Raw genomic sequence first — 27,090 nt, forward strand, 5'->3', positions numbered from 1 at the left:
CAAGCAATCTATAATTATTTATTGTTGGAATTATACCAAACTTCCCAAGACTACGACATAATCTTGCCTGAAGAAGGTCATCTTGGGGAAGGAAGCGGCCTGTGTCGGTGACTTTATGTAACAGGTTAATATTACAGGTTAATATTAATATTACAGGTTAACCTGAAGAAGGCGGACGACACAGTGACGATGTTCGGAGACGACGTGACCAACTTGGTGTTTGAGGTCATCCAGCACGAAGATTACCACCTCCAGGTCAAGGTGAGCTCAATGACCCCTGATTTGTGTAGGTAATTACTAGTCTCTACTCCAGAGGTTGTCACCAATACGTTGCTGTCGTGGCCGCTCTTGTCTACCACAGTTAAAATAAAAATAAAAATAAAATAAAATATTGAATTTATATCCTGAGTACTATTGAATTCAGATTCCCAATAGAAGAGTACAATAGAGGTACACAAAATATGCATTTAGGTCTAACTTATTGGTGGCATTTTATAATAAACTAGACTAGAAGACCATGAAATGTTGTGTAGATTGTAATTAGTCTACAACTTCCTTAAGTAATTAGTAACTTCCTTAATTTAAGTACCTAATTTCATCTTCATAGTTTTTTACCTTTTGCTTTAAAATTGCACTGTATCTATTGCTACCCAATCTCCCAATCTTTATGTACCCAATCCGAACATCTTTACCATTGTGATCATTGCTGTCTTCTTATTTGTGCTGTCAATCTGCTGTATGGTGTCTATTAATCTTGTTTAAATTACCAATCAAGCTGTCAATGTAATCAATCAGAGCTTTAATATACCAATGTGCTTTAATATACTTATTAATCTCTCTCATCTCATTTTTTTTCTTGCAATGTATTTATCATTTTATTAATTCTGCTAGAATTTACCACTTAAAATTATTGTTAGATTAAGGACCTGCCCGAAACGCTGCGCGTACTAGTGGCTTTACAAGATTGTAAATACTATGCTATGTATTCTCACAAACCCAATGTACCTTCTTGTATATAAATAAATAAAATAAAATAAAAATAAAATAAATTGTTCCTCCCCGTCAGATCTACAACGCAGACGCGATGCGCTACGAGGTGCCGGTGCCTCTGAGTCTTCCTGACGCCCCAGACGCCGACGCCCTCTACACCGTCAGCGTCAGCGGGGAAGGCGAACCTTTCGACTTCGTTGTCAGCAGAAAATCCAACAACAACATTGTGTAAGTCGTCCCTCTCGCACACTCCGTCACTATCACTCATCATCATCATCACAATCATTAACCATACCGCTGACAATGCTTCCTTTTGGCATCAGCATTGTTAACTGTAAAATGATTGTCTTGGTGACTGTGGTTGCAGGTTCCGCTCGTTGGGGCCCCTGACCTTCGAGGACCAGTTCCTGCAGCTGCACACCTCCCTCGCCTCCACTTACCTGTACGGCTTCGGCGAGAACACCCACCTCTCCTTCAGACACACGTTCGAGCCCCGCTCCACCTTCCCCATCTTCGCCAGGGACCAGCCAGTGGGCACAGTAAGATCACCGTGCACACAGAGGGTTGCAGTAAATCCCGTAGTCAGATATAACAGAAGTCAGCACTACAAATTCTTGTTGTCTTCGCCATTGTCTTCTTCCAGCGGTTCTCGTGGTTGTCCTGTAATACATACGTATTTGAAAGCAAATTTACACAATCCTGAATAAGGAATTAGTTTAGAGGATCAATAATAAGCTTGGCCTAACTAATACTTAGATTAGCATTAAGGTATGTATAGTTAGACATGGGTTTATAGGGGTTAATTTATAGTCACATTTCCTAGAAATTTTCTCACTTTCTATTTTTCTATTTTTTGCCTTTTAGAAAGTTCGTTTGGTTACGAATCAATTTATTCAGTATTCAATAAGTATTGAATGAGTCTGGAGAATGAGTTACTCCTATGCAAATCTATGCATATGATCAGTAGTATGCCATTATATGTATTATATAGATAGATAAATCTGGAAACTAGAAATTTTGAAAGGGTGGTATAAAGAAAAGGAACCAAATGATTTCTAGAGTCACCCTAACGCCATCTTCTCTCCCGAGTCAACTCTTAAAATATTCCCTCTCATTACTATATCAGGAACGAGTAGTCTCTGTGGTGTTGTTTCTTAGGTTTGTTGCTAGTGTTGTGTTTGGACTTATTCACAAACATGACTAGCAGTGACCTGGATAAATAATCCGGGTCATTGCCTTCGGGCAGGAGGTGGTGTCAGAGGGACAGGAGGTGGTGTCAGAGGAGATATGCGGAAAGTGCTAAGCGTCAGAGTACTCAACGTCTCTTCATACTTCATGAATGGTGTCTTGAAAATAGAGCTTGGTGAGCGTCCTGCTCTCTTTCTGTTTACATATAGCAGCGTATGAAACGCGTCGACGTGCAAACAACCCACACAGCATTGTGTGTTCTGAACCTCATCAGTGAGGGAGGGCGAAGAGGGACACTATCTCCATCTTCTACTCCCACACTCTCCCATATTCTCTCTCTAGGACCCCATGAACGAGTACGGTCACCACCCATACTACATGGTGATAGAGGACGACGAGGGTAACTCTCACTCCGTCCTTCTCTACAACTCCAACGCCATGGGTGAGTGTACATGTGTTTCTGGGGACCATGGGTGAATGTACATGTGCAACTGGGACCAAGGGGGAGTGTACATGTGCTTCTGGGGCCATGAGTGAGTACATGTGCTACTGGGGTCATGGGTGAATGTACAGGTTGTACTGTGAAGAACACACCTTTGTACACATTAGGGGAAAGAACAAATGTGCTTGTATTACTCTGCCGTATTTACTATTTCTGTATTCTGTACACACACACTGGCCCATGATTGAATGCACAGATCAACAGAGCTGTTGGTGAGTGCACCTGATCACACATCTTGACAACCAACAGTCCTTTAATTGTTCTCTGAAGTTACCTGACGAAATTCATATAGATTAATGCACTTTATAACTAATTAAAGCCCCATATTATCTGGGATTATGAGCCACATTACCTGAATAGAATTGTCATTATACACACACCACGTCTAAACGTAAACATACACACACACCCGTCTGTAATATAGCCATTTACTAGTGTTGATGGAGCCAGAATTAATTTCTATATCTTGAAATTGGGAAATTATGCCCTTGACGGGGCCCCCACATAGCAATCCAAGTATGGACTTACGATATTTAACCAGAGTCAATAAATATAATCAACTTAGATCTTACAGCCAGTCCGGGACTCGACCCCCTGGTGTTCCTGGGGCGTGATAGTGACGAGGTACTAACTAGAATACCTGCCGTGTCGCCCTCCAGAGTACTCGACCTTCCTGCTGGAGGATGGGACGCCGGCGCTCACATTGAGGACCATCGGAGGCATCATCGACCTGCACATGTTCCTGGGCCCCCTGCCGGAGGACCTGATCACGCAGTATACCTCCGTCAGTATCACCGTCCTCCACCACTCTCTTTTTCCGTCAATATCATCGCCCCCCACCACTCTCTCCATCAGTATCTGCTTCTCCACCACCCTCTCCCAGCCACCAGCCAACATAACGTTGAAGCAACATGTTTCGTTCTTAGAACGAAAAAGCATCGTTCTGGCTCCTTCCCTCTCATTTCCACCTCTTCCCCCCTATCCTGCCCCTTCTTCCCTCCATTCTTGAAGAGACATTTCCGTTTATTTATATAGAAGGGATACCCAGCAGCTCCTGGGTCTCATCCTCTGTTTTCCACTTCCCCCCTTCCCCTCTCCCCCTTACTTCCCTCCCTCATTTGCCCTCCCCCACCCCCTTCTTCCATGCTGCCCTCCCTCAATAAACACTTGAAGTAACTGTGTAGGTCTCTCAGATTGCTTTTCTTTTGCCCCTTCGTATCCCTCCACTTCCTCCCCATTCCAACCCTCCTGCTTCCCCACTCTCCTCCCTTCTCTCAGAAAAGTTATTATTACAATAACTGAAACTCCATGTTAATCACACATTTTTAATATATAAATATGTAACTAAATAAATATTTCACATTTACTCCACGAAAATCACCTGTTGGTTGGCCAGAAATGTACGGTGGTGTCCACAACTACCAACCCATAGTTGATAGACCTTAGGTTATACACGGGGGAACTAAAAGACCTTTCCACAGATGGTCGGCAATCCAGTCTTCCCTCCGTACTGGTCCCTCGGGTTCCAACTCTCCCGCTGGGGGTATGACTCTACTGACAACGTCCGCGCCGCCAGAGAGAGGATGAAGGCCATGGGCATCCCTCAGGTGAGTAGTGGGCTTCCTCATGGGTATGACATGAGTATAATTCATTTTGTCGGGGACAGAAAGCCAATGTATGCATATATATACTTTTCGCTTGTATTAGGTCCCTCTTAAGGTTCGAACTAGTGACTGCCCCTAAGATGCAGCCCTCACAACAGTTGCCTAACTCCCTGGGTCCTATTTACTGCTAAATGAGCAGAGGCATTAAGTGAAAGGAAACTTGTCCAAATATTTCGGTTTTCGCCTCTGGAATTGAACCTGGGATTCTCAATTGTGAGTCGAGAATGAGGCCAAATGTACTACAGTCTGGTTCGTTCTCGACTCACAATCGAGAATTCCTGGTTCGAATTTCCGGCGGGATTGGAATGGTTGGGCGCATTTCCTATCACCTAATACCTCTGTCCACCTAGTAGTAAGTTGGTACCCAGGAGTTAGTCAGCTTGTTGTGGGGATGTATCTCGGGGGGGAGGAGGTGGACCTCGATATAAGCCTAACATGTATATATACAGTGGCTGCTTGTCCCCCGAAACAATGAATTATAAAAATAGTCCCAAGATACAGCCTTAGTTTTCTTTCATATTGAACCTAAATTAATGTAGATGCGTAGATTCATTATTAATTTGTATTTGAAATATGGGAATCTTGTAGAGGAGCTTACTATTCCTTGAAAAGTATAATTTAAAAAATATAATTTAACATAAGTCATTATATTCTGACAATAAGTCACAATAACCTGGTTGGAAATTAGACACCCAACCCACAGATCTGAAAATACAAGAATTGACATCGTTTCGGACCATTATCACTTCATAATGTTCTAGTACGGACCGAAACGTTGGGATTTTGTTTATCTTCAGCTGCGTGGGATGGGCGTATAATATATATGATATAATATCGTATGAGTATAATATCCTTTTATGACCAGCATTAGTTGTACACTAAAAAATATCTATCGAATATTTAAATTCCATTCTGTAGTAATTGGCATATTTGTAATTACATATTTTTGACACAAATTGTGAATCTTTTAAGATGAAAATTGGTGAGTGAAGGTAACATTATTGTTTCAGGACGTGCAGACGTGTGACATCGACTACATGTACCGTCAGAGGGACTTCACCTATGATCCTGACAACTGGGGAGACATGCCGGACCTTCTACAGGAGCTGCATAATGATAACCTTAGAGTCATCCTCATCCTGGTACGTGGTGAAACACGACCGGTGACCGCGGTCTTTCACCATCACTCTTTGCACCTGTTTTCAATTTGTCGTGCACTTAACCGCGGCCTCGCTTATGGCAGATCAGGGTTCGAATCTCGAAGATCCAAGTGGTTGGGCACCATTTCTTTCCCATCATTCCCCGTCTTATCCCAGCTCCTTGTCCCGATATTCTTCCCAAGTGCTACATAGTGTCCTTACTGGCTTGGCACTACCTCCTGATTATTATCAATCAATCAGTCAGTTAATTAATCAATAAGTGTTTATTCAAAAGAATGTGTGTACAAAGAACATAAGAGTAATGAACAATTGTAAACAAAACGGAATGTTTACGTTTTGAGAGGAGTTATACATACACATGAAGCCACTAATATGCAAAGCTTTTCGGGCAACGCTTAGTCTTACTATATCTCACCCTGTCGTTCTCATGCCTGCTTTGGCCTGGAGATAAGTGTTTATCAACATATCGTAATTGTCTGCATATAGGACTCGTTTATAAGTAAGATATTTTAGTATGTTTATTCATACTTTTATTGAAAATAGAGTTCAAGGGGTGTTGTAGGGAAAACATGATTTTGTGAATGGATATATAATATGTACACAGTTGGTGTTGGCTGCAAAACAAATGTACATCTTAATCGCTGGTAAATACGGTACGTCTTTATTAAGGTTAGCCTACCATATTACACAACAAAGCCTTCCCTTGCACATTATATCCAGGAGTCAGACTTCATCTCATCACTACATCAAGGAGTCAATACCCTCAACACAATTAAGTCATCCTTAAGCAGTACTATAATAGCCTTCTCCACGTTACATCACTGTCAGTTACATCTTCCTCTGAACATCAGGGCATCAGCCCCAACGCTCGTAATTTTCTCTGACTGAGACCTGAATACCAGTTTGGGTTGCTTCCTGCAGGACCCGGCGTTGGTGATCGACTTCGACAACTACCCGCCGGCGGCCAGAGGGAAGGAGTCGGACGTGTTCATCAAGTGGGCTGACCCCAGCCTGGTGCCGGACGACCAGGAGCCCGGCACTGACGACTACATAGTCGGCTACGTCTGGCCCGACACAAAGACAGTCTTTCCCGACTTTCTAAAGCCAGAGACTCAAGCCTGGTGGATTAATGAACTGAAGCTTTTCCATGACGTAAGTCAGTGTATGTGTGTGTGTATTCACCTAGTTGTGCTTGCGGGGGGTTGAGCTCTGCTCTTTCGGCCCGCCTCTCAACTGTAAAATGAGTGTGCGTGAATGTGTTTTGTTAATTTGTCATTGTTGTCACCGGAGGCGTCTAGTTTATTGTGCATCGCATACTCATCCTGTGAGCGGTAGTGCAAAACAGGATCACAGAGGGCACAAAAGTTTTTAATCACAACTCTGTGGGGATGTTTATGTTAACAGTTACATCTACCCTTCACACCTGATAATGATAATAGTTAGCAACTATTTTGCATTGGAACACCTGTGTATTTACACCATATTATTATACATGAAAGGTCGTTCTTTTGTTATTACCTAAAATAATTTAAATATTGGATATTGCAGAGTACTAGAAGAACTCTTTATTATCATGTCTTCACACAACACAGCTAATTGTTCATTTGTCTTAATATATGTCATTTATCTGCTAATATGGAATTACAATATGGAATTATGGATACAATGCAAGGATTTCGGATATTTTCTAATTTATAGTAAGATTGTTTGCCATTACATGCAGCGTGAGTTTTTTGTTTATCTTCAAATGGCTCAATTTTCAGTCTAAAATGTTATGTGATAGAGTGTCTGGCTTTGTCTTTGTCCACACACTTTTCACTGCAATTCATCTAAATCTTCACTCAAACAGAACTGCCAAAGTCGTGGCCATTGCAATGGTTCCATTCTCTTCTGCTTCTTCTTGCTTTACCTATTCTTGAAGTAACTCCACTTCCAGCTCATTCTACTTGCTCGCTACTCTGTCATTGGGGATGTGCTTCCTTACGTCTCTATGGCTCATTTGGGAATTTCTAGTTTACATCCTTATCCTTCCGTCTTATGTATGCTCTTGCTTATCTGTAAATGTTTTTATCTGCTTTGTTCGTTTATGGTAACCGGAACAGCATTGTGATCATACAATAAATAAATGTGTATAATTTATTATCTATACCATACAGTTTAAACACCCTCAATTCCCTCTCAATTCTTGGAATATCTACTCACGTGGTGGGTGGGGGGGGGGGGGGGGGGAATAACTGAGAACTTTCGAACAGCCGAAGAGCAGTTGTCTTTTGGAGGTATGAAGACGGAAAACTTTTACCATCAGGTTTAACATTGTTGGGAAGATAAATCGACATTCATATATTAACCAAAGGTTATATAATTATATTTATAAACAGCTTCAATAACGGCGTTGTTGCGAGATAATTGATCAAGGAATCCATCGCAGGTGCTGGACTACGACGGTCTCTGGATCGACATGAACGAGCCGGCCAACTTCGGCACCAACCTGGACAAGCCCTGGAACTGGCCACTCGACCAACCGGACTGGAGCCTCAAGTGTCCGGACAACAAGTGGGACTCTCCACCTTACCCAACTATGATGCTCCGAGTAGGTGATAATCAGAGCAAGAAGATCAGGTAAGAAGCCTTTGAACTTATTGGTGATTGGTACAGGGAGTCGTGCATTTGTAGGGTATTAGCGTGGGAGTCTAGCTCCTGTAGGTGAATAACGTGGGAGCTGCACCTGCAGGGGATTAGCGTGGGAGTCTAGCTCCTGTAAGTGAATAATGTGGGAGTCAGCACCTGGAGATTAACAGGGAAGCCTGGCAACTAAAGAGGATTAACGAGTGGTATAGAAACGATTTCACGTGTGATTTCGTTGAGTTTCCGTTTGATAATTTTATTGGATTAATGAAGATATTTGTTTATAAATGCCTTTATATTATAACTATATAATAATTTATATTTTTTCCCCATTCTTCGTCACATCTCTGGGCTTGACGGGTGAATGTTTTGGTTGGTAGCGACCACACCATCTGCATGTCCAGCAACCAGACAGATGGCACCTCCACCTACTTGCACTACGACGTTCACTCCCTCTTCGGGTGGGCCGAGACCGTCACCACCTACAGGTAGGAGAACCTCAAGCCACCTCCGTAGAGGTGTTCAGTCACAGGCTACGAGGACCTGGGTTTGGTATGATAGAAAACGTGCTTTGTTTATTGCTGGTTTCGGACCGTCATCATCAAGTCCACGACGGACCGAAACGTTGTCATATTTACTGTATTTTCAGATACGTGTGTGTGTGTTGTGTCTAATTTTCAACCCGGTTATTGTGACATTGTCTAATTTTATTAGCTTGGGGGGCATTTGTTTTAAAGAATCCTCTTCGTACATACTGATGTGCTTTCATTGTTTTGGGAATTTTTAATAGTCACATAAAAAATATCTAATAATTAGCGAGGTTATACTGACCCTAATATTGACTCTGGTTTTCATTTACCAATAATAAACTCATAATTTCTTCTTAATATTGTAAATTTGAAGCAAAGGATGTCTTCTGGTGAAATCTGTGCCACTGGTTGGGAGTAAATGAATGAACTTCCGTATCTGGAACTATACATTAAATGCAAACCGAGTGTATACATATATACACTGGGAGGTGATCTTAATAACCCTCCCACTATTTATTGACCATAAGCTTAATGACAAACCAAAATAGCATAGACAATATCTTGAGTCTATACCGACCCCTGTATTGACCTTGACAGAGGCCTGGATGAAGTATTCCCTGGGAAGCGTCCTGTGGTCCTCTCTCGCTCCACCTTCCCGGGCTCGGGCCAGTATGCCGTCCACTGGCTCGGTGATAACTCCGCTGACTGGACGCAGATGCGCATGTCTGTTATTGGTGAGTCTTGAGCGTCCTGGTGGCTAGCTGTGGTAGCTCGACTAGCCCTGTGGCTAGTTGTGGTAGCTCGACTATCCCTGTAGCTAGTTGTGGTAGCTCGACTATCCCTGTGGCTAGTTGTGGTAACTCAACCATCCCTGTGGCTAGTTGTGGTAGCTCGACTATCTCTGTAGCTAGTTGTGGTAGCTCGACTATCCCTGTAGCTAGTTGTGGTAGCTCGACTATCTCTGTGGCTAGTTGTCGTAGCTCGACCATCCCTGTGGCTAGTTGTGGTAGCTCGACTAGCCCCATGAGGTGTATGCACTTGTGTTAATAGCGAATCTAAACCCTAATTTTATGTAGTTTCCCCTAATTTGTTTACATTTTCTGTAACAATTGCAGTCATTAGTTCCTCGTAGAATCCTTGGTGAATCAGATAACTTTGATATCGTTCGCCTTATGCGCTTTTGTTTTCGTATTTGGCATCCTTAGTGATATTTAGAGTCATTTAAATAACCTTTGATGGTGCTACATGGTCTCCCCGGCTTGGTACCTTCTGTTGACAATTACTTACTTCTGTATCAATTTACAAATATTAACAAAATTCGAAGGAACACACAATAAAAATATTTAACTTTGGAAAATGTTCTGCAGGCATGTTTGACTTCAACATGTTTGGTATCCCTATGGTGGGCGCCGACATATGTGGCTACTTCAACGAACCTGACATGGAGATGTGTGCCAGGTGGATGGAAGTGGGTGCCTTCTATCCCTTCAGGTGAGTGCCAGGGGGGATAGAGGTAGTTTCCTCCTACCCTTTTCCTTTCAGGTGAGTGCCACGGTTCGATGTTGATTCCTTCTTCCTTTCTGGTAATTTGACATGTATACATTTTTTTAACGTTTTTCTCATATGACAATTGATGGGTAATTAGGTGTAGGTAGGTAGTGTCTACCACTCAGTCAAGGGCTGGGATAAATTGTAGTTGGTAGTGTACTATTTAAATTGGGAAGTTGGTGGTGTTACTAGGAGTAGATAGAAAACATTGAATGTATTTCTATAGTATTTTAGTTAGTATCATTTTTTATACAGGACAAAGAACGAATTCTGATATAAAACACATATTTGTGATTTTTTTAGTGATTATGCAACATTAATTCAGAGAAACTGAATCAGTGAGACAGTGTTTGAAACAAAATGTTTCGATTGAACATTACCGTCCAGGGCCACGCCCGACGCGCTCCTGGGACGGTAATTCGATAACCCTAACCTATCCTAGCTAATCTATCCTAACCAAACGAAAATCAAAGATAATATTTCGTCTTTTAGGCAGGCTAAAACCCTATGCATTTTAGGGCTGCATCTTCAGGAAGGGGAATGGGGGGACCTAGATAAGCCCAAATGCAGGCTTCCTGTCCCCCCATCAATGGGATTTAAGCTGCGATAGGTGAACTCACCTAGTTGTGCTTGCGGGGGTTGAGCTCTGGCTCTTTGGTCCCGCCTAAGGTGGGTGTGACGTCGTGGGTATGCCTCCTGGAGAGAGGATCTTTTGGAATACAATACCTTGAGGTTACTTTGAGATGATTTCGGGGCTTAGCATCCCCACGGCCCGGTCGTCGACCAGGCCTCCTCGTTGATGTATTGCCTCCATTGGTTGATGGTACTGTCTTTTCTTTACCAGCCGGAACCACAACACCAACGGAACGGCGGACCAGGACCCCGGGGTGTGGCCGGAGGTCGGGGAGATCTCTCGCTACACACTCAACATCCGCTACCAGTACCTGCCCTACCTCTACTACCTCTTCCATAGGGTCAGTTGTATAGGGGGATGTCATATAGAAGTTGACATAGTGGGTTTCAAAGTGTTTTTTTGTGATTTTTGTTTAAATTAATATGTTTTATGTTCAAATTCCACCTTCCACCATATGAAAGATGGAATGGAAAAACAATTTGATGGAAAATGGAATGGATTATGGAAAATACTTGAGTTAGTTTAGTTCTTGTATTATAATATAATCTGATTCCCTCCTTCAGATCTGAAAGTATGAGATGGGGAACACTTACCCTCAGGCCAGGGCGTGGGCGGGTCTATCGTAAAAATCGTGGTTGGGCACCGTTTAGGGGCTTCAGAACCTCCCAGTTAATAGAGTAGAGTTCCGGGTTGAATAGCTTTTGTCCTCTTATGGCAGGTGTCTGGGAATCACCAGAATGCCGGTTCAAGTCATCTCATTGCCCCGAAATGATTTTTTAATTGATATATTGATATATCATGTCATTGTTTATATATATATATATATATATATATATACAATCTTTGGACAACACCCACCAGTGGGACTCGAACCCAGAAAGCACAACTACCTTCCAGTAGCTGGCATAACTAGTATGCTTTAACCCACTACGCCATCAGACCTTACAAAAGAAGTAGATAGTTCGAGATATATATATCTCAAACATCTCTACCTCCCGAAGGCACCAGATGAGTGAGGGGTCAATCTGCAATTTTCGTCAAGCCACTGTCAATGTGAGAGAACTCGTGTCCAGCTTATAAGCCTATACTTGCATAAACCACAAGTGAAGATAAACAATCTTTGGACAACACCCACCAGTGGGACTCGAACCCAGAAAGCACAACTACCTTCCAGTAGCTGGCATAACTAGTATGCTTTAACCCACTACGCCATCAGACCTTACAAAAGAAGTAGATAGTTCGAGATATATATATCTCAAACATCTCTACCTCCCGAAGGCACCAGATGAGTGAGGGGTCAATCTGCAATTTTCGTCAAGCCACTGTCAATGTGAGAGAACTCGTGTCCAGCTTATAAGCCTATACTTGCATAAACCACAAGTGAAGATAAACAATCTTTGGACAACACCCACCAGTGGGACTCGAACCCAGAAAGCACAACTACCTTCCAGTAGCTGGCATAACTAGTATGCTTTAACCCACTACGCCATCAGACCTTACAAAAGAAGTAGATAGTTCGAGATATATATATCTCAAACATCTCTACCTCCCGAAGGCACCAGATGAGTGAGGGGTCAATCTGCAATTTTCGTCAAGCCACTGTCAATGTGAGAGAACTCGTGTCCAGCTTATAAGCCTATACTTGCATAAACCACAAGTGAAGATAAACAATCTTTGGACAACACCCACCAGTGGGACTCGAACCCAGAAAGCACAACTACCTTCCAGTAGCTGGCATAACTAGTATGCTTTAACCCACTACGCCATCAGACCTTACAAAAGAAGTAGATAGTTCGAGATATATATATCTCAAACATCTCTACCTCCCGAAGGCACCAGATGAGTGAGGGGTCAATCTGCAATTTTCGTCAAGCCACTGTCAATGTGAGAGAACTCGTGTCCAGCTTATAAGCCTATACTTGCATAAACCACAAGTGAAGATAAACAATCTTTGGACAACACCCACCAGTGGGACTCGAACCCAGAAAGCACAACTACCTTCCAGTAGCTGGCATAACTAGTATGCTTTAACCCACTACGCCATCAGACCTTACAAAAGAAGTAGATAGTTCGAGATATATATATCTCAAACATCTCTACCTCCCGAAGGCACCAGATGAGTGAGGGGTCAATCTGCAATTTTCGTCAAGCCACTGTCAATGTGAGAGAACTCGTGTCCAGCTTATAAGCCTATACTTGCATAAACCACAAGTGAAGATAAACAATCTTTGGACAACACCCACCAGTGGGACTCGAACCCAGAAAGCACAACTACCTTCCAGTAGCTGGCATAACTAGTATGCTTTAACCCACTACGCCATCAGACCTTACAAAAGAAGTAGATAGTTCGAGATATATATATCTCAAACATCTCTACCTCCCGAAGGCACCAGATGAGTGAGGGGTCAATCTGCAATTTTCGTCAAGCCACTGTCAATGTGAGAGAACTCGTGTCCAGCTTATAAGCCTATACTTGCATAAACCACAAGTGAAGATAAACAATCTTTGGACAACACCCACCAGTGGGACTCGAACCCAGAAAGCACAACTACCTTCCAGTAGCTGGCATAACTAGTATGCTTTAACCCACTACGCCATCAGACCTTACAAAAGAAGTAGATAGTTCGAGATATATATATCTCAAACATCTCTACCTCCCGAAGGCACCAGATGAGTGAGGGGTCAATCTGCAATTTTCGTCAAGCCACTGTCAATGTGAGAGAACTCGTGTCCAGCTTATAAGCCTATACTTGCATAAACCACAAGTGAAGATAAACAATCTTTGGACAACACCCACCAGTGGGACTCGAACCCAGAAAGCACAACTACCTTCCAGTAGCTGGCATAACTAGTATGCTTTAACCCACTACGCCATCAGACCTTACAAAAGAAGTAGATAGTTCGAGATATATATATCTCAAACATCTCTACCTCCCGAAGGCACCAGATGAGTGAGGGGTCAATCTGCAATTTTCGTCAAGCCACTGTCAATGTGAGAGAACTCGTGTCCAGCTTATAAGCCTATACTTGCATAAACCACAAGTGAAGATAAACAATCTTTGGACAACACCCACCAGTGGTGTTGTGGGTGTTGTGGGACACTGGTGGGTGTTGTCCAAAGATTGTTTATCTTCACTTGTGGTTTATGCAAGTATAGGCTTATAAGCTGGACACGAGTTCTCTCACATTGACAGTGGCTTGACGAAAATTGCAGATTGACCCCTCACTCATCTGGTGCCTTCGGGAGGTAGAGATGTTTGAGATATATATATCTCGAACTATCTACTTCTTTTGTAAGGTCTGATGGCGTAGTGGGTTAAAGCATACTAGTTATGCCAGCTACTGGAAGGTAGTTGTGCTTTCTGGGTTCGAGTCCCACTGGTGGGTGTTGTCCAAAGATTGTTTATCTTCACTTGTGGTTTATGCAAGTATAGGCTTATAAGCTGGACACGAGTTCTCTCACATTGACAGTGGCTTGACGAAAATTGCAGATTGACCCCTCACTCATCTGGTGCCTTCGGGAGGTAGAGATGTTTGAGATATATATATCTCGAACTATCTACTTCTTTTGTAAGGTCTGATGGCGTAGTGGGTTAAAGCATACTAGTTATGCCAGCTACTGGAAGGTAGTTGTGCTTTCTGGGTTCGAGTCCCACTGGTGGGTGTTGTCCAAAGATTGTTTATCTTCACTTGTGGTTTATGCAAGTATAGGCTTATAAGCTGGACACGAGTTCTCTCACATTGACAGTGGCTTGACGAAAATTGCAGATTGACCCCTCACTCATCTGGTGCCTTCGGGAGGTAGAGATGTTTGAGATATATATATCTCGAACTATCTACTTCTTTTGTAAGGTCTGATGGCGTAGTGGGTTAAAGCATACTAGTTATGCCAGCTACTGGAAGGTAGTTGTGCTTTCTGGGTTCGAGTCCCACTGGTGGGTGTTGTCCAAAGATTGTTTATCTTCACTTGTGGTTTATGCAAGTATAGGCTTATAAGCTGGACACGAGTTCTCTCACATTGACAGTGGCTTGACGAAAATTGCAGATTGACCCCTCACTCATCTGGTGCCTTCGGGAGGTAGAGATGTTTGAGATATATATATCTCGAACTATCTACTTCTTTTGTAAGGTCTGATGGCGTAGTGGGTTAAAGCATACTAGTTATGCCAGCTACTGGAAGGTAGTTGTGCTTTCTGGGTTCGAGTCCCACTGGTGGGTGTTGTCCAAAGATTGTTTATCTTCACTTGTGGTTTATGCAAGTATAGGCTTATAAGCTGGACACGAGTTCTCTCACATTGACAGTGGCTTGACGAAAATTGCAGATTGACCCCTCACTCATCTGGTGCCTTCGGGAGGTAGAGATGTTTGAGATATATATATCTCGAACTATCTACTTCTTTTGTAAGGTCTGATGGCGTAGTGGGTTAAAGCATACTAGTTATGCCAGCTACTGGAAGGTAGTTGTGCTTTCTGGGTTCGAGTCCCACTGGTGGGTGTTGTCCAAAGATTGTTTATCTTCACTTGTGGTTTATGCAAGTATAGGCTTATAAGCTGGACACGAGTTCTCTCACATTGACAGTGGCTTGACGAAAATTGCAGATTGACCCCTCACTCATCTGGTGCCTTCGGGAGGTAGAGATGTTTGAGATATATATATCTCGAACTATCTACTTCTTTTGTAAGGTCTGATGGCGTAGTGGGTTAAAGCATAATAGTTATGCCAGCTACTGGAAGGTAGTTGTGCTTTCTGGGTTCGAGTCCCACTGGTGGGTGTTGTCCAAAGATTGTTTATCTTCACTTGTGGTTTATGCAAGTATAGGCTTATAAGCTGGACACGAGTTCTCTCACATTGACAGTGGCTTGACGAAAATTGCAGATTGACCCCTCACTCATCTGGTGCCTTCGGGAGGTAGAGATGTTTGAGATATATATATCTCGAACTATCTACTTCTTTTGTAAGGTCTGATGGCGTAGTGGGTTAAAGCATACTAGTTATGCCAGCTACTGGAAGGTAGTTGTGCTTTCTGGGTTCGAGTCCCACTGGTGGGTGTTGTCCAAAGATTGTTTATCTTCACTTGTGGTTTATGCAAGTATAGGCTTATAAGCTGGACACGAGTTCTCTCACATTGACAGTGGCTTGACGAAAATTGCAGATTGACCCCTCACTCATCTGGTGCCTTCGGGAGGTAGAGATGTTTGAGATATATATATCTCGAACTATCTACTTCTTTTGTAAGGTCTGATGGCGTAGTGGGTTAAAGCATACTAGTTATGCCAGCTACTGGAAGGTAGTTGTGCTTTCTGGGTTCGAGTCCCACTGGTGGGTGTTGTCCAAAGATTGTTTATCTTCACTTGTGGTTTATGCAAGTATAGGCTTATAAGCTGGACACGAGTTCTCTCACATTGACAGTGGCTTGACGAAAATTGCAGATTGACCCCTCACTCATCTGGTGCCTTCGGGAGGTAGAGATGTTTGAGATATATATATCTCGAACTATCTACTTCTTTTGTAAGGTCTGATGGCGTAGTGGGTTAAAGCATACTAGTTATGCCAGCTACTGGAAGGTAGTTGTGCTTTCTGGGTTCGAGTCCCACTGGTGGGTGTTGTCCAAAGATTGTTTATCTTCACTTGTGGTTTATGCAAGTATAGGCTTATAAGCTGGACACGAGTTCTCTCACATTGACAGTGGCTTGACGAAAATTGCAGATTGACCCCTCACTCATCTGGTGCCTTCGGGAGGTAGAGATGTTTGAGATATATATATCTCGAACTATCTACTTCTTTTGTAAGGTCTGATGGCGTAGTGGGTTAAAGCATACTAGTTATGCCAGCTACTGGAAGGTAGTTGTGCTTTCTGGGTTCGAGTCCCACTGGTGGGTGTTGTCCAAAGATTGTTTATCTTCACTTGTGGTTTATGCAAGTATAGGCTTATAAGCTGGACACGAGTTCTCTCACATTGACAGTGGCTTGACGAAAATTGCAGATTGACCCCTCACTCATCTGGTGCCTTCGGGAGGTAGAGATGTTTGAGATATATATATCTCGAACTATCTACTTCTTTTGTAAGGTCTGATGGCGTAGTGGGTTAAAGCATACTAGTTATGCCAGCTACTGGAAGGTAGTTGTGCTTTCTGGGTTCGAGTCCCACTGGTGGGTGTTGTCCAAAGATTGTTTATCTTCACTTGTGGTTTATGCAAGTATAGGCTTATAAGCTGGACACGAGTTCTCTCACATTGACAGTGGCTTGACGAAAATTGCAGATTGACCCCTCACTCATCTGGTGCCTTCGGGAGGTAGAGATGTTTGAGATATATATATCTCGAACTATCTACTTCTTTTGTAAGGTCTGATGGCGTAGTGGGTTAAAGCATACTAGTTATGCCAGCTACTGGAAGGTAGTTGTGCTTTCTGGGTTCGAGTCCCACTGGTGGGTGTTGTCCAAAGATTGTTTATCTTCACTTGTGGTTTATGCAAGTATAGGCTTATAAGCTGGACACGAGTTCTCTCACATTGACAGTGGCTTGACGAAAATTGCAGATTGACCCCTCACTCATCTGGTGCCTTCGGGAGGTAGAGATGTTTGAGATATATATATCTCGAACTATCTACTTCTTTTGTAAGGTCTGATGGCGTAGTGGGTTAAAGCATACTAGTTATGCCAGCTACTGGAAGGTAGTTGTGCTTTCTGGGTTCGAGTCCCACTGGTGGGTGTTGTCCAAAGATTGTTTATCTTCACTTGTGGTTTATGCAAGTATAGGCTTATAAGCTGGACACGAGTTCTCTCACATTGACAGTGGCTTGACGAAAATTGCAGATTGACCCCTCACTCATCTGGTGCCTTCGGGAGGTAGAGATGTTTGAGATATATATATCTCGAACTATCTACTTCTTTTGTAAGGTCTGATGGCGTAGTGGGTTAAAGCATACTAGTTATGCCAGCTACTGGAAGGTAGTTGTGCTTTCTGGGTTCGAGTCCCACTGGTGGGTGTTGTCCAAAGATTGTTTATCTTCACTTGTGGTTTATGCAAGTATAGGCTTATAAGCTGGACACGAGTTCTCTCACATTGACAGTGGCTTGACGAAAATTGCAGATTGACCCCTCACTCATCTGGTGCCTTCGGGAGGTAGAGATGTTTGAGATATATATATCTCGAACTATCTACTTCTTTTGTAAGGTCTGATGGCGTAGTGGGTTAAAGCATACTAGTTATGCCAGCTACTGGAAGGTAGTTGTGCTTTCTGGGTTCGAGTCCCACTGGTGGGTGTTGTCCAAAGATTGTTTATCTTCACTTGTGGTTTATGCAAGTATAGGCTTATAAGCTGGACACGAGTTCTCTCACATTGACAGTGGCTTGACGAAAATTGCAGATTGACCCCTCACTCATCTGGTGCCTTCGGGAGGTAGAGATGTTTGAGATATATATATCTCGAACTATCTACTTCTTTTGTAAGGTCTGATGGCGTAGTGGGTTAAAGCATACTAGTTATGCCAGCTACTGGAAGGTAGTTGTGCTTTCTGGGTTCGAGTCCCACTGGTGGGTGTTGTCCAAAGATTGTTTATCTTCACTTGTGGTTTATGCAAGTATAGGCTTATAAGCTGGACACGAGTTCTCTCACATTGACAGTGGCTTGACGAAAATTGCAGATTGACCCCTCACTCATCTGGTGCCTTCGGGAGGTAGAGATGTTTGAGATATATATATCTCGAACTATCTACTTCTTTTGTAAGGTCTGATGGCGTAGTGGGTTAAAGCATACTAGTTATGCCAGCTACTGGAAGGTAGTTGTGCTTTCTGGGTTCGAGTCCCACTGGTGGGTGTCGTCCAAAGATTGTTTATCTTCACTTGTGGTTTATGCAAGTATAGGCTTATAAGCTGGACACGAATTCTCTCACATTGACAGTGGCTTGACGAAAATTGCAGATTGACCCCTCACTCATCTGGTGCCTTCGGGAGGTAGAGATGTTTGAGATATATATATCTCGAACTATCTACTTCTTTTGTAAGGTCTGATGGCGTAGTGGGTTAAAGCATACTAGTTATGCCAGCTACTGGAAGGTAGTTGTGCTTTCTGGGTTCGAGTCCCACTGGTGGGTGTTGTCCAAAGATTGTTTATCTTCACTTGTGGTTTATGCAAGTATAGGCTTATAAGCTGGACACGAGTTCTCTCACATTGACAGTGGCTTGACGAAAATTGCAGATTGACCCCTCACTCATCTGGTGCCTTCGGGAGGTAGAGATGTTTGAGATATATATATCTCGAACTATCTACTTCTTTTGTAAGGTCTGATGGCGTAGTGGGTTAAAGCATACTAGTTATGCCAGCTACTGGAAGGTAGTTGTGCTTTCTGGGTTCGAGTCCCACTGGTGGGTGTTGTCCAAAGATTGTTTATCTTCACTTGTGGTTTATGCAAGTATAGGCATATATATATATATATATATATATATATATATATATATATATATATATATATATATATATATATATATATATATAAAATGGGTACCACCTCTGGTGCCAATGTGGGGACCCATAGCCTCGGAGAAGAAAATAAAAAGTATTCAGAGGAGACCTTGTGGTTTCTCACTGAACACTAATATTATCTTCTCCTACCACCCCCATTCTTTTGTATGTACACATATATATTTACTTTATTTGAACTTTGTTACAAAAAAGGAGTTACATATGGGTTACAAAGATGGTTGTCATAGGTTGTCGAGTTCCTCCAGCTCCTCAGATGGCGGGCAGGAACCCTGGATGCAGTGCGCATTTCCCCTCTGTATCGCCACACTGAGGCGCTGGAAAAGAAAGCTTGCAGCTCTCGGGTCCCTTGTTGTTTCAACGAGCCTAGAACCCAGTTCCTTCAAAAATATATATTCCTTCATATTCCATTTCATTTCATATTCCATTTATATATATATGTTCCTTCCTATATATATATATATATATATATATATATATATATATATATATATATATATATATATATATATATATATATATATATATATATATATATATATATATATATATACCAATGTTACATCAGCATTTAATCAATGTTGAATTTGAATTAACGTTGATAACGTTGTTCCAACATTTATTTACCGTTATTCATGGATATTGTTCCCACTCGGTACATTGTACTCAGCTGTTGCAATGTTATGTTGTTCCTACAGGCGCACATGTTCGGTAATTCTGTCGTCCGGCCGCTGTTGAACGTCTTCCCCAGCGACCTGGCGGCTCGAGACGTCGACGACCAGTTTATGTGGGGCGACGGTCTGATGATTGCCCCCGTCCTTACCCAGGGCGCCACCTCCAGGGACGTCTACTTCCCCGAGGTAAGGTCCTTACCCAGGGCGCCACCTCCAGGGACGTCTACTTCTCCGAGGTAAGGTCCTTACCCAGGGCGCCACCTCCAGGGACGTCTACTTCCCTTAAGGTAAGGTCCTTACCCAGGGCGCCACCTCCAGGGACGTCTACTTCCCCTAAGGTGAGGTCCTTACCCAGGGGCTCTACCTCCAGGGACGTCTACTTCCCTACAGGTAAGGTCGTTACCTAAGGTCATGTAAGGTCTAGATTGTAGTGTTATTTTCGGTTAAATTGTTAAGAACGGAAACTGACATCAATATATGGATATATAAATATAGCACAAACCTGAGGATGGATTATATGCAATTTCCAACCTCAAAATGATCCTTAGTGTTCTGAGTGACCACCTGTCATCCTGAGTGCCCAGAGTGTTAACAGTGACCACCTGTCATCCTGAGTGCCCAGAGTGTTAACAGTGACCACCTTGACAGGGGATCTGGTACGACCTGGTGACTGGTGTGGCGACGGCCACGGGACCCACGACGCTCACAGTTGATGCTCCTCTCGAGGTGATCCCTCTCTATGTTCCTGGAGGCGCCATCCTCCCCTACCAGGTGCCCGCCCTCAACACCGTAGAGAGGTAAGTCCCCGCCAGGAGGCACCATCCTGCCCTACCAGGTGCCCGCCCTCAACACCGTAGAGAGGTAAGTCCCCACCAGGAGGCACCGTCCTGCCCTACCAGATGCCCGCCCTCAACACCGTAGAGAGGTAAGTCCCCGCCACGAGGCACCATAGGGGGCCTCGTAGCCTGGTGGATAGCGCGCAGGACTCGTAATTCTGTGGCGCGGGTTCGATTCCCGCACGAGGCAGAAACAAATGGGCAAAGTTTCTTTCACCCTGAATGCCCCTGTTACCTAGCAGTAAATAGGTACCTGGGTGTTAGTCAGCTGTCACGGGCTGCTTCCTGGGGGTGGAGGCCTGGTCGAGGACCGGGCCGCGGGGACACTAAAGCCCCGAAATCATCTCAAGATAACCTCAAGATAACCTAACCATCCTGCCCTACCAGATGCCCGCCCTCAACACCGTAGAGAGGTAAGTCCCCGCCAGGATGTAATGGCTTGTTTACAGACCTATCTTCTTCCCTTCTCTTAACCCTCGTTCGTCTTCCCCATCCTTGTTCATTCTCCTCCCTCCTTCATTTCCTAATCTTTCCTTCCCTTCCCCTACCCTTTTGTTGCGCCGGCTCTTTCTTGCCATAAAACTGGAGTCAAGTGCCCTTAGGCAAGTAAGTAATGCAATGTGGAGGTGTGTGTGTGGAGGTACAGTACTCAGCTAATCTAGGAAATACATTACCTGCTTTAGCTACTGTATACAGGATGAGATATGGACCTGTACTGATAATAATTTTTTAATTTTAATGTAGTTTTTGACATTTTCACACTTGGATATTTGTGTTGTATTTAACATATATGTTTCTCTAACGTATATATTTCTTACCTGAAGTATGATTGGTGTTTGTTATAGTCGACAAAACCCGCTGGGGCTGACGGTGGCGCTGGACGGGACTCTGGCGGCCTCGGGCGAGATCTTCTGGGACGATGGTGAAGGAGAACACAACATGTCGCTGGTTTATATGTCCATGTTGAATTATAACCAGGTGAGGTGTTTAGGGGCGGTATACTGTAAGGTGGGGGGGAGGGGTTTATAGTGAGGGCCTGGGGGGCGGTATGCAGTAAGGTGGGGGGGGAGGGGTTTAGTGAGGGACCTGGGGGCGGTATACTGTAAGGTGAGGGGGGAGGGGTTTATAGTGAGGGCCTGGGGCGCGGTATGCAGTAAGGTGCGGGGCTTACTTTGCGACTAGGGCGGTACGTGTTCAACTATGAGAGGCTTATAGTGGCGTCAGGAGGTTCGAATCACAGCTAGGTGAGGGACCAGAAGGAATATGCCTATCAATGTCTATAAATATGACTGTCTGTCTGCCTGTACGTTCGAGGTAGGGGGGGGACAGACGCTTATGGCTAGCCCCACCCAATTTGCCCCCGTGGTTGCTATTGGCATACGTGCCCAACATGGTCGGATTCGGGTCGTCAGCAATGAATTGGTCATAGGAAATCTGGTGATTCTGGCACTGGCTGAACCTTTACAGTGTTATAATATTAAAAACAATTATTTGTTCTTGCCATATAGTAAACCATTGTGGACTGATTTGCGAAAAAGTGTTCCAAACCATGGAAGTTACACCCGGGGCTTGGGGTACTGGAGCCCTAGACCTCTCAGGGTTCGTTACCACCCCAAGCAACGATTACCACACCTGCACCACATGTCTTGAACCTGTTATAGCCAGTCTCCCCGCTCGTCTCTCTCTCCAGTAAGAGAGAAGAAACAGGTAAAGAATAGGTACAAAATTTTGATTTGTACATTACACATTTTCAGAACGAGTTGACCATGAGCGTCATGGCCGGAGAGGACATAGTGGCTGGACTGTTTATTGACACCATCGACATCTACGGCTTCCCTAGTGCCCCGCAGGGCGTCAGTGTCAACGATATGGAGCTCCCTGGCGAGGACTGGGAGTACGACGCCTCCACGAGTGTCCTCACTATCACTACCCACGCCCCTCTCGCAGACCCGCTCAGTGTGTTCATACTCTAGGACGTCCCCAGCAGCGTCCTCACCATCATACCCACGTCCCTAGCAGCGTCCTCACCATCATACCCACGCCCCCAGCAGCGTTCTCACCATCACACCCACGCCCTTATTGCTGGGAGCTTTTGTCTATAAACGCCAACTCTATGCTATTCACCTTACTGAAATTTGCTTAATATGAAGACTAATTCTTCAGCTCCTTTTCCTGGCCTTAATCTCCATCTAAATTTTCACCGGCAGACATGTTCTATCCAAATGTTATAATTAAATAAAAAACACTAAAGTCGTATCAACCCATCCTGGAACCTTAGTAAGACGTGTCTGGGGCATACAGAGAACGAAGGCATTAAAGGCCCAGAAAAAAAGTGAAGTACACATGCAAAAATACAGTATGAAAAGAAAATGGAACGAGTCGACCAAGAATAAAGCCCGGGATTTTCATCTGGCGGTAGCGCCCCCAGAAGAAAGGGAAGATTTAAGTAAGACAGAGAAGGAAATAAGGGTAGATGAAAACAGGAAATAAAGGAATGCGGAAAAGAAGAACCAAATTAGAGACACAAGAGATAGCATAATATTAATAGCAATATTAACCATAATTTACTTGTCTCTCTCTATCCGCATGTTCATACATTATCTGTACAAATAATTGACGGAAAATTTTGATCTACAAATATTCCAAGTTTGGTATTTAATTCTATTAAAATGTTACCATTGATGATACGTTTTCTCTGATCTTAAAAGTCATAATAGATTTATGAAGCAATGTTATTTCCTATTTGCTAATGCAATGTTTAGATAAAATTATATTTTTATGGTCAACATGTTTTATTTTTATTATTTTTATATACAAGAGTTCTTACATTATTACATAATGTAGTACCACAGTATCGCTAGTTTGAAATTGCACCGATGTGGCTCAGTTGTACCATAGGTGGCAACACTGGACATGGAATCCTACTTTCTGAACGTTTTTTTTTCTCAACTAAGAAAGAAATCGGCCTCCGATCAGAGGCTTACTCTTTCTCATTCCCCAGACATCAAATCAGACGTAGAATGCAGAGTTCAGTATTAAATTAATAAACGAGGAACAAATGAAACTGAAAGTAGTGATTTTGTCAGTCAGCCATGGTGGCTGTGTGAATGTGTAGGGAACAAGGCCAGCCTAGGAGGCAGTAGCCTTGAACAAGAGGGAATGAACACATCTAACTTTGTACAAGTACTGTCTGCCTTGATTTATGAAGCGGTGTAATGATGCTCTCAATGATTTTTAGGTGTAAGAATGATGGTCTTCCCCATCCTCCCTTCCCCTCTTAGTCGGTCTCTTTCTCTCGGTCTTTATTAACCTCTCTCCCTCTACGATTAGTGATGGCTCAGGTGGGAACGGGGACACCTGGCTGAACAGTGTGGCCAGAAAATTTCTTATCTTCTACCACATGTAGCTTATCTTTCCTCGCAAAACGATTCCATTTCTTAAAGAAAAAAGTTAATTTAAGACTATTAATATACCACTTATTTCTACAATTATATCTTAAAACGTAATGCAATTTTTAATGATATAATTGTATATATTTAATAACTGTTGCCACGTGGAGGCGCTTAGTTACACATCATCAGTCCGACCTCGCTTAAGAATTGTTGCCAGGCTACTGGCAGCGAGGGGAGACTATATAATTCCCGGAGGTTCACACGGCTGCAACAGTCGGTGCCTCACTCCTCCAGAAGGATGAGTTTCCGGGGCAGAATGTTGCTGGTGGTGGCTGTTGCCGCCACCTGTGCCATCTCCCTCGCTCAAGACGCCAATCTTCAAGCAATAGAATGCCCTTTCCCAGGTGGGTCCTCTTGAAGAACAGGAATATATATATACATACACGGAAAGGTGTTCCCAAACTTATAGGTATATAAACAGTGTTTGCTTTGTTCAGGATTAAAACATCCTTGCTGGTCAGTTAGCGAGCAGAATAACCCTTCTGCCTTTAGCCCAACACACAAGCTATATACAAACCTCCTCAATGTAAACATAAGTATTAGAGCACCTCAACAGGCTTGCTGGCCATAAATAATTAACCATTTACCTCTCCAGTCTATTAATGAAGCCTGTTAAACTGTCTCAACCAGGCAGCTCATATTCCTTATCCACAACCATATTTATAAAACTATCTTGAACCCGTTGTTGAGGATTTTAGATGCAAAATACAAACTTAGTTGTGTTGATCACACTGCATGGTTACTGAGCTTAATGTCAGTACTCTCGAGATAAATAGGAGTTTTATTCATCATTTCCGCGTTCAATAAACGAATATTTACACTTTCTGTTATGTATCAAATATCAATAAGATCTAACAGCAATATTGATATATCTTATTCATTAAGTATATTATGGTATGTTCTAATTTTGGCCAACGTTATTAGATGTAGGATACGTTTCTACATTATTCATATGTTTATGCCAAAGAATCTACAGTGCTGCACATTGCTGACCCCTTTTACACCTATTGCATGTGTGTGTGTAGTTGGGTCTCACAGTTGTTGACGTGGGATTTGAGGCACCTCGTGCATTTTCTGAAGTCGCTTAATACGAGTGACTATCAGGATAATTGGTGCGGCGGTATGTTGAATGCTGTTCTTGGCAGAATAAACATGTCCCCCAGCCTACAGTACGCTTGGGAGTTACCGCGTTGGGCGAACCAATAACGGTAGGCTTCAAGTGATCTGCTGCTTTAAGTGCCTTCACTGCCTTGCTTCCTCCACTTTAGCGTGGAAGTAATTAGTTGGTGTTTATTTGGAGTACTGGATGTACCCTTTGGTTCCACGGATTTCTCAGTTGTTGACTTTTCAGTGTCAAATTTGTTATTAGTACCAATGTTCTCTACTGACTATCGTTTTAGGTTTGTCAGTTGAAGAACTCGATGTTGGTACTGTTTTTGAAGGCTTAAACTAGACTAGACTGTAAATTCCTTGTTTGCTCGTCAAGGAATTGTGTCTTAGAACACAAACCATCGGATATGTCCTGTACTGTCAGGACGGTTTTGTCTTGATGCGAGTATAACTCATCTAATATATCACTGGGCAGTTTTCGTTGGGTGACAACTTTAGTTATCCACTCAGCAGTGGTTATGTCAACCTTTAAGATGAGTTCTCTTAGTACTGACTCACGCTCCAATCTGAAGTCTTGCAGTGAGTCAGCTGTTTGATCAGGTTGGGGAAAGTTCAGCAATTTATGTATTAGTTGTGTAAAGGGCGCATCCGATCCCACGATCGTCGTCGCCCCTAAATCAACACAACAACAACATATTAGTTGTGTAACAACTTTCTCACTGTCAGCATTATCCCCAGGAAGCTGGACTGTGAGATTAGTGCTATCACTGTTTTTATTTAAATTTTCTTCCACAGGTTCACTTGTGGGGCTCGATAATTCGGTAGTCTCAGTTATTGAGTTTCCAGAATCCACAGCAATTGTGGGTAACCTGACTAAAATCAGTTCAATTTCTGGTTGTGTAGTGTTAGGTGAAGCTTTGGTAGAGGAAGCTTTATCCTCGTTGATTAATTCGACAAAAGGATCTAATCCGGCTTGATAATCATCCTCATATTGAGCCAGATCATCCATAATATCATCTATTTCTTCTGATGTACTGGCTGTTGGAAATTACCAACACTTATTTCTCATTTTAGTACTCTGATATATCATCTTCGTACTAACAATTATATTTTACTAACGCTACTAATCAGTAGTGTACTAATATCAATTCATATCCTATTGCGACGTAATTTCGCCAGAAGTTTTCTAGTATCTGTGGCGCGTCGAGCTAGCAAGCCCATCACCGGCAATCATTTTCCACATATCTAGATCAAATCGAGTCCAGTTATTTACCTTCCTTTATTAAAGATAATCGTTTATTACTAAGTTTACTTTATTTAGTATATTACTACAGCTAGATTAACTGTTACAGTGAAGAATATTACAATATAAAATAATTCCATTTAAATCTTTCTCGTTTATTTTGCGCGGTCCAAATTAACTAACTTACCCTACGAGAAAATATATTGTATAACACATTTATTTATGACGTAAATATTCGTCATATCCACTTCCTTCCATATTTAGAAGTAAATATATAATATAATTTATGCTCGGGGCCCCTACGGGGAGCTATTGCGCATGCGTGTACCCGAGAGGGAAGGAGAGAGTGATCAGCCATATTGCTGATAAAGAGACAGTATCCAGGAGATCACGTTTATATCGGCCCGTAATTGTGTCCGTGCTGCTTGGAACGTTTAGTTCCAAGTAGCGAA

The 27,090-nt window shown here is 42.9% G+C and overlaps 1 protein-coding gene across 1 annotated transcript in view; it reads left to right on the forward strand.

Moving 5' to 3' along the window:
- The window catches only part of LOC123772674 (sucrase-isomaltase, intestinal), a 59,173-nt gene that overhangs the window by 6,231 nt on the left and 25,852 nt on the right, over positions 1-27,090 (forward strand). The window contains exons 4-21 of the mRNA XM_069303658.1: positions 157-261; positions 1,067-1,218; positions 1,358-1,529; positions 2,521-2,620; positions 3,340-3,464; positions 4,162-4,287; positions 5,355-5,486; positions 6,426-6,656; positions 7,933-8,123; positions 8,510-8,617; positions 9,257-9,393; positions 10,027-10,150; positions 11,052-11,181; positions 20,022-20,183; positions 20,646-20,794; positions 21,679-21,811; positions 22,588-22,803; positions 24,401-24,629. Coding sequence (XP_069159759.1) covers positions 157-261; positions 1,067-1,218; positions 1,358-1,529; positions 2,521-2,620; positions 3,340-3,464; positions 4,162-4,287; positions 5,355-5,486; positions 6,426-6,656; positions 7,933-8,123; positions 8,510-8,617; positions 9,257-9,393; positions 10,027-10,150; positions 11,052-11,181; positions 20,022-20,183; positions 20,646-20,794; positions 21,679-21,811; positions 22,588-22,803; positions 24,401-24,629 — 2,722 coding nt within the window. The remainder of the gene's footprint in view (positions 1-156; positions 262-1,066; positions 1,219-1,357; positions 1,530-2,520; positions 2,621-3,339; positions 3,465-4,161; positions 4,288-5,354; positions 5,487-6,425; positions 6,657-7,932; positions 8,124-8,509; positions 8,618-9,256; positions 9,394-10,026; positions 10,151-11,051; positions 11,182-20,021; positions 20,184-20,645; positions 20,795-21,678; positions 21,812-22,587; positions 22,804-24,400; positions 24,630-27,090) is intronic.

Source organism: Procambarus clarkii, chromosome 50 (assembly GCF_040958095.1).
Source record: "Procambarus clarkii isolate CNS0578487 chromosome 50, FALCON_Pclarkii_2.0, whole genome shotgun sequence".
Taxonomy (NCBI): domain Eukaryota; kingdom Metazoa; phylum Arthropoda; class Malacostraca; order Decapoda; family Cambaridae; genus Procambarus; species Procambarus clarkii.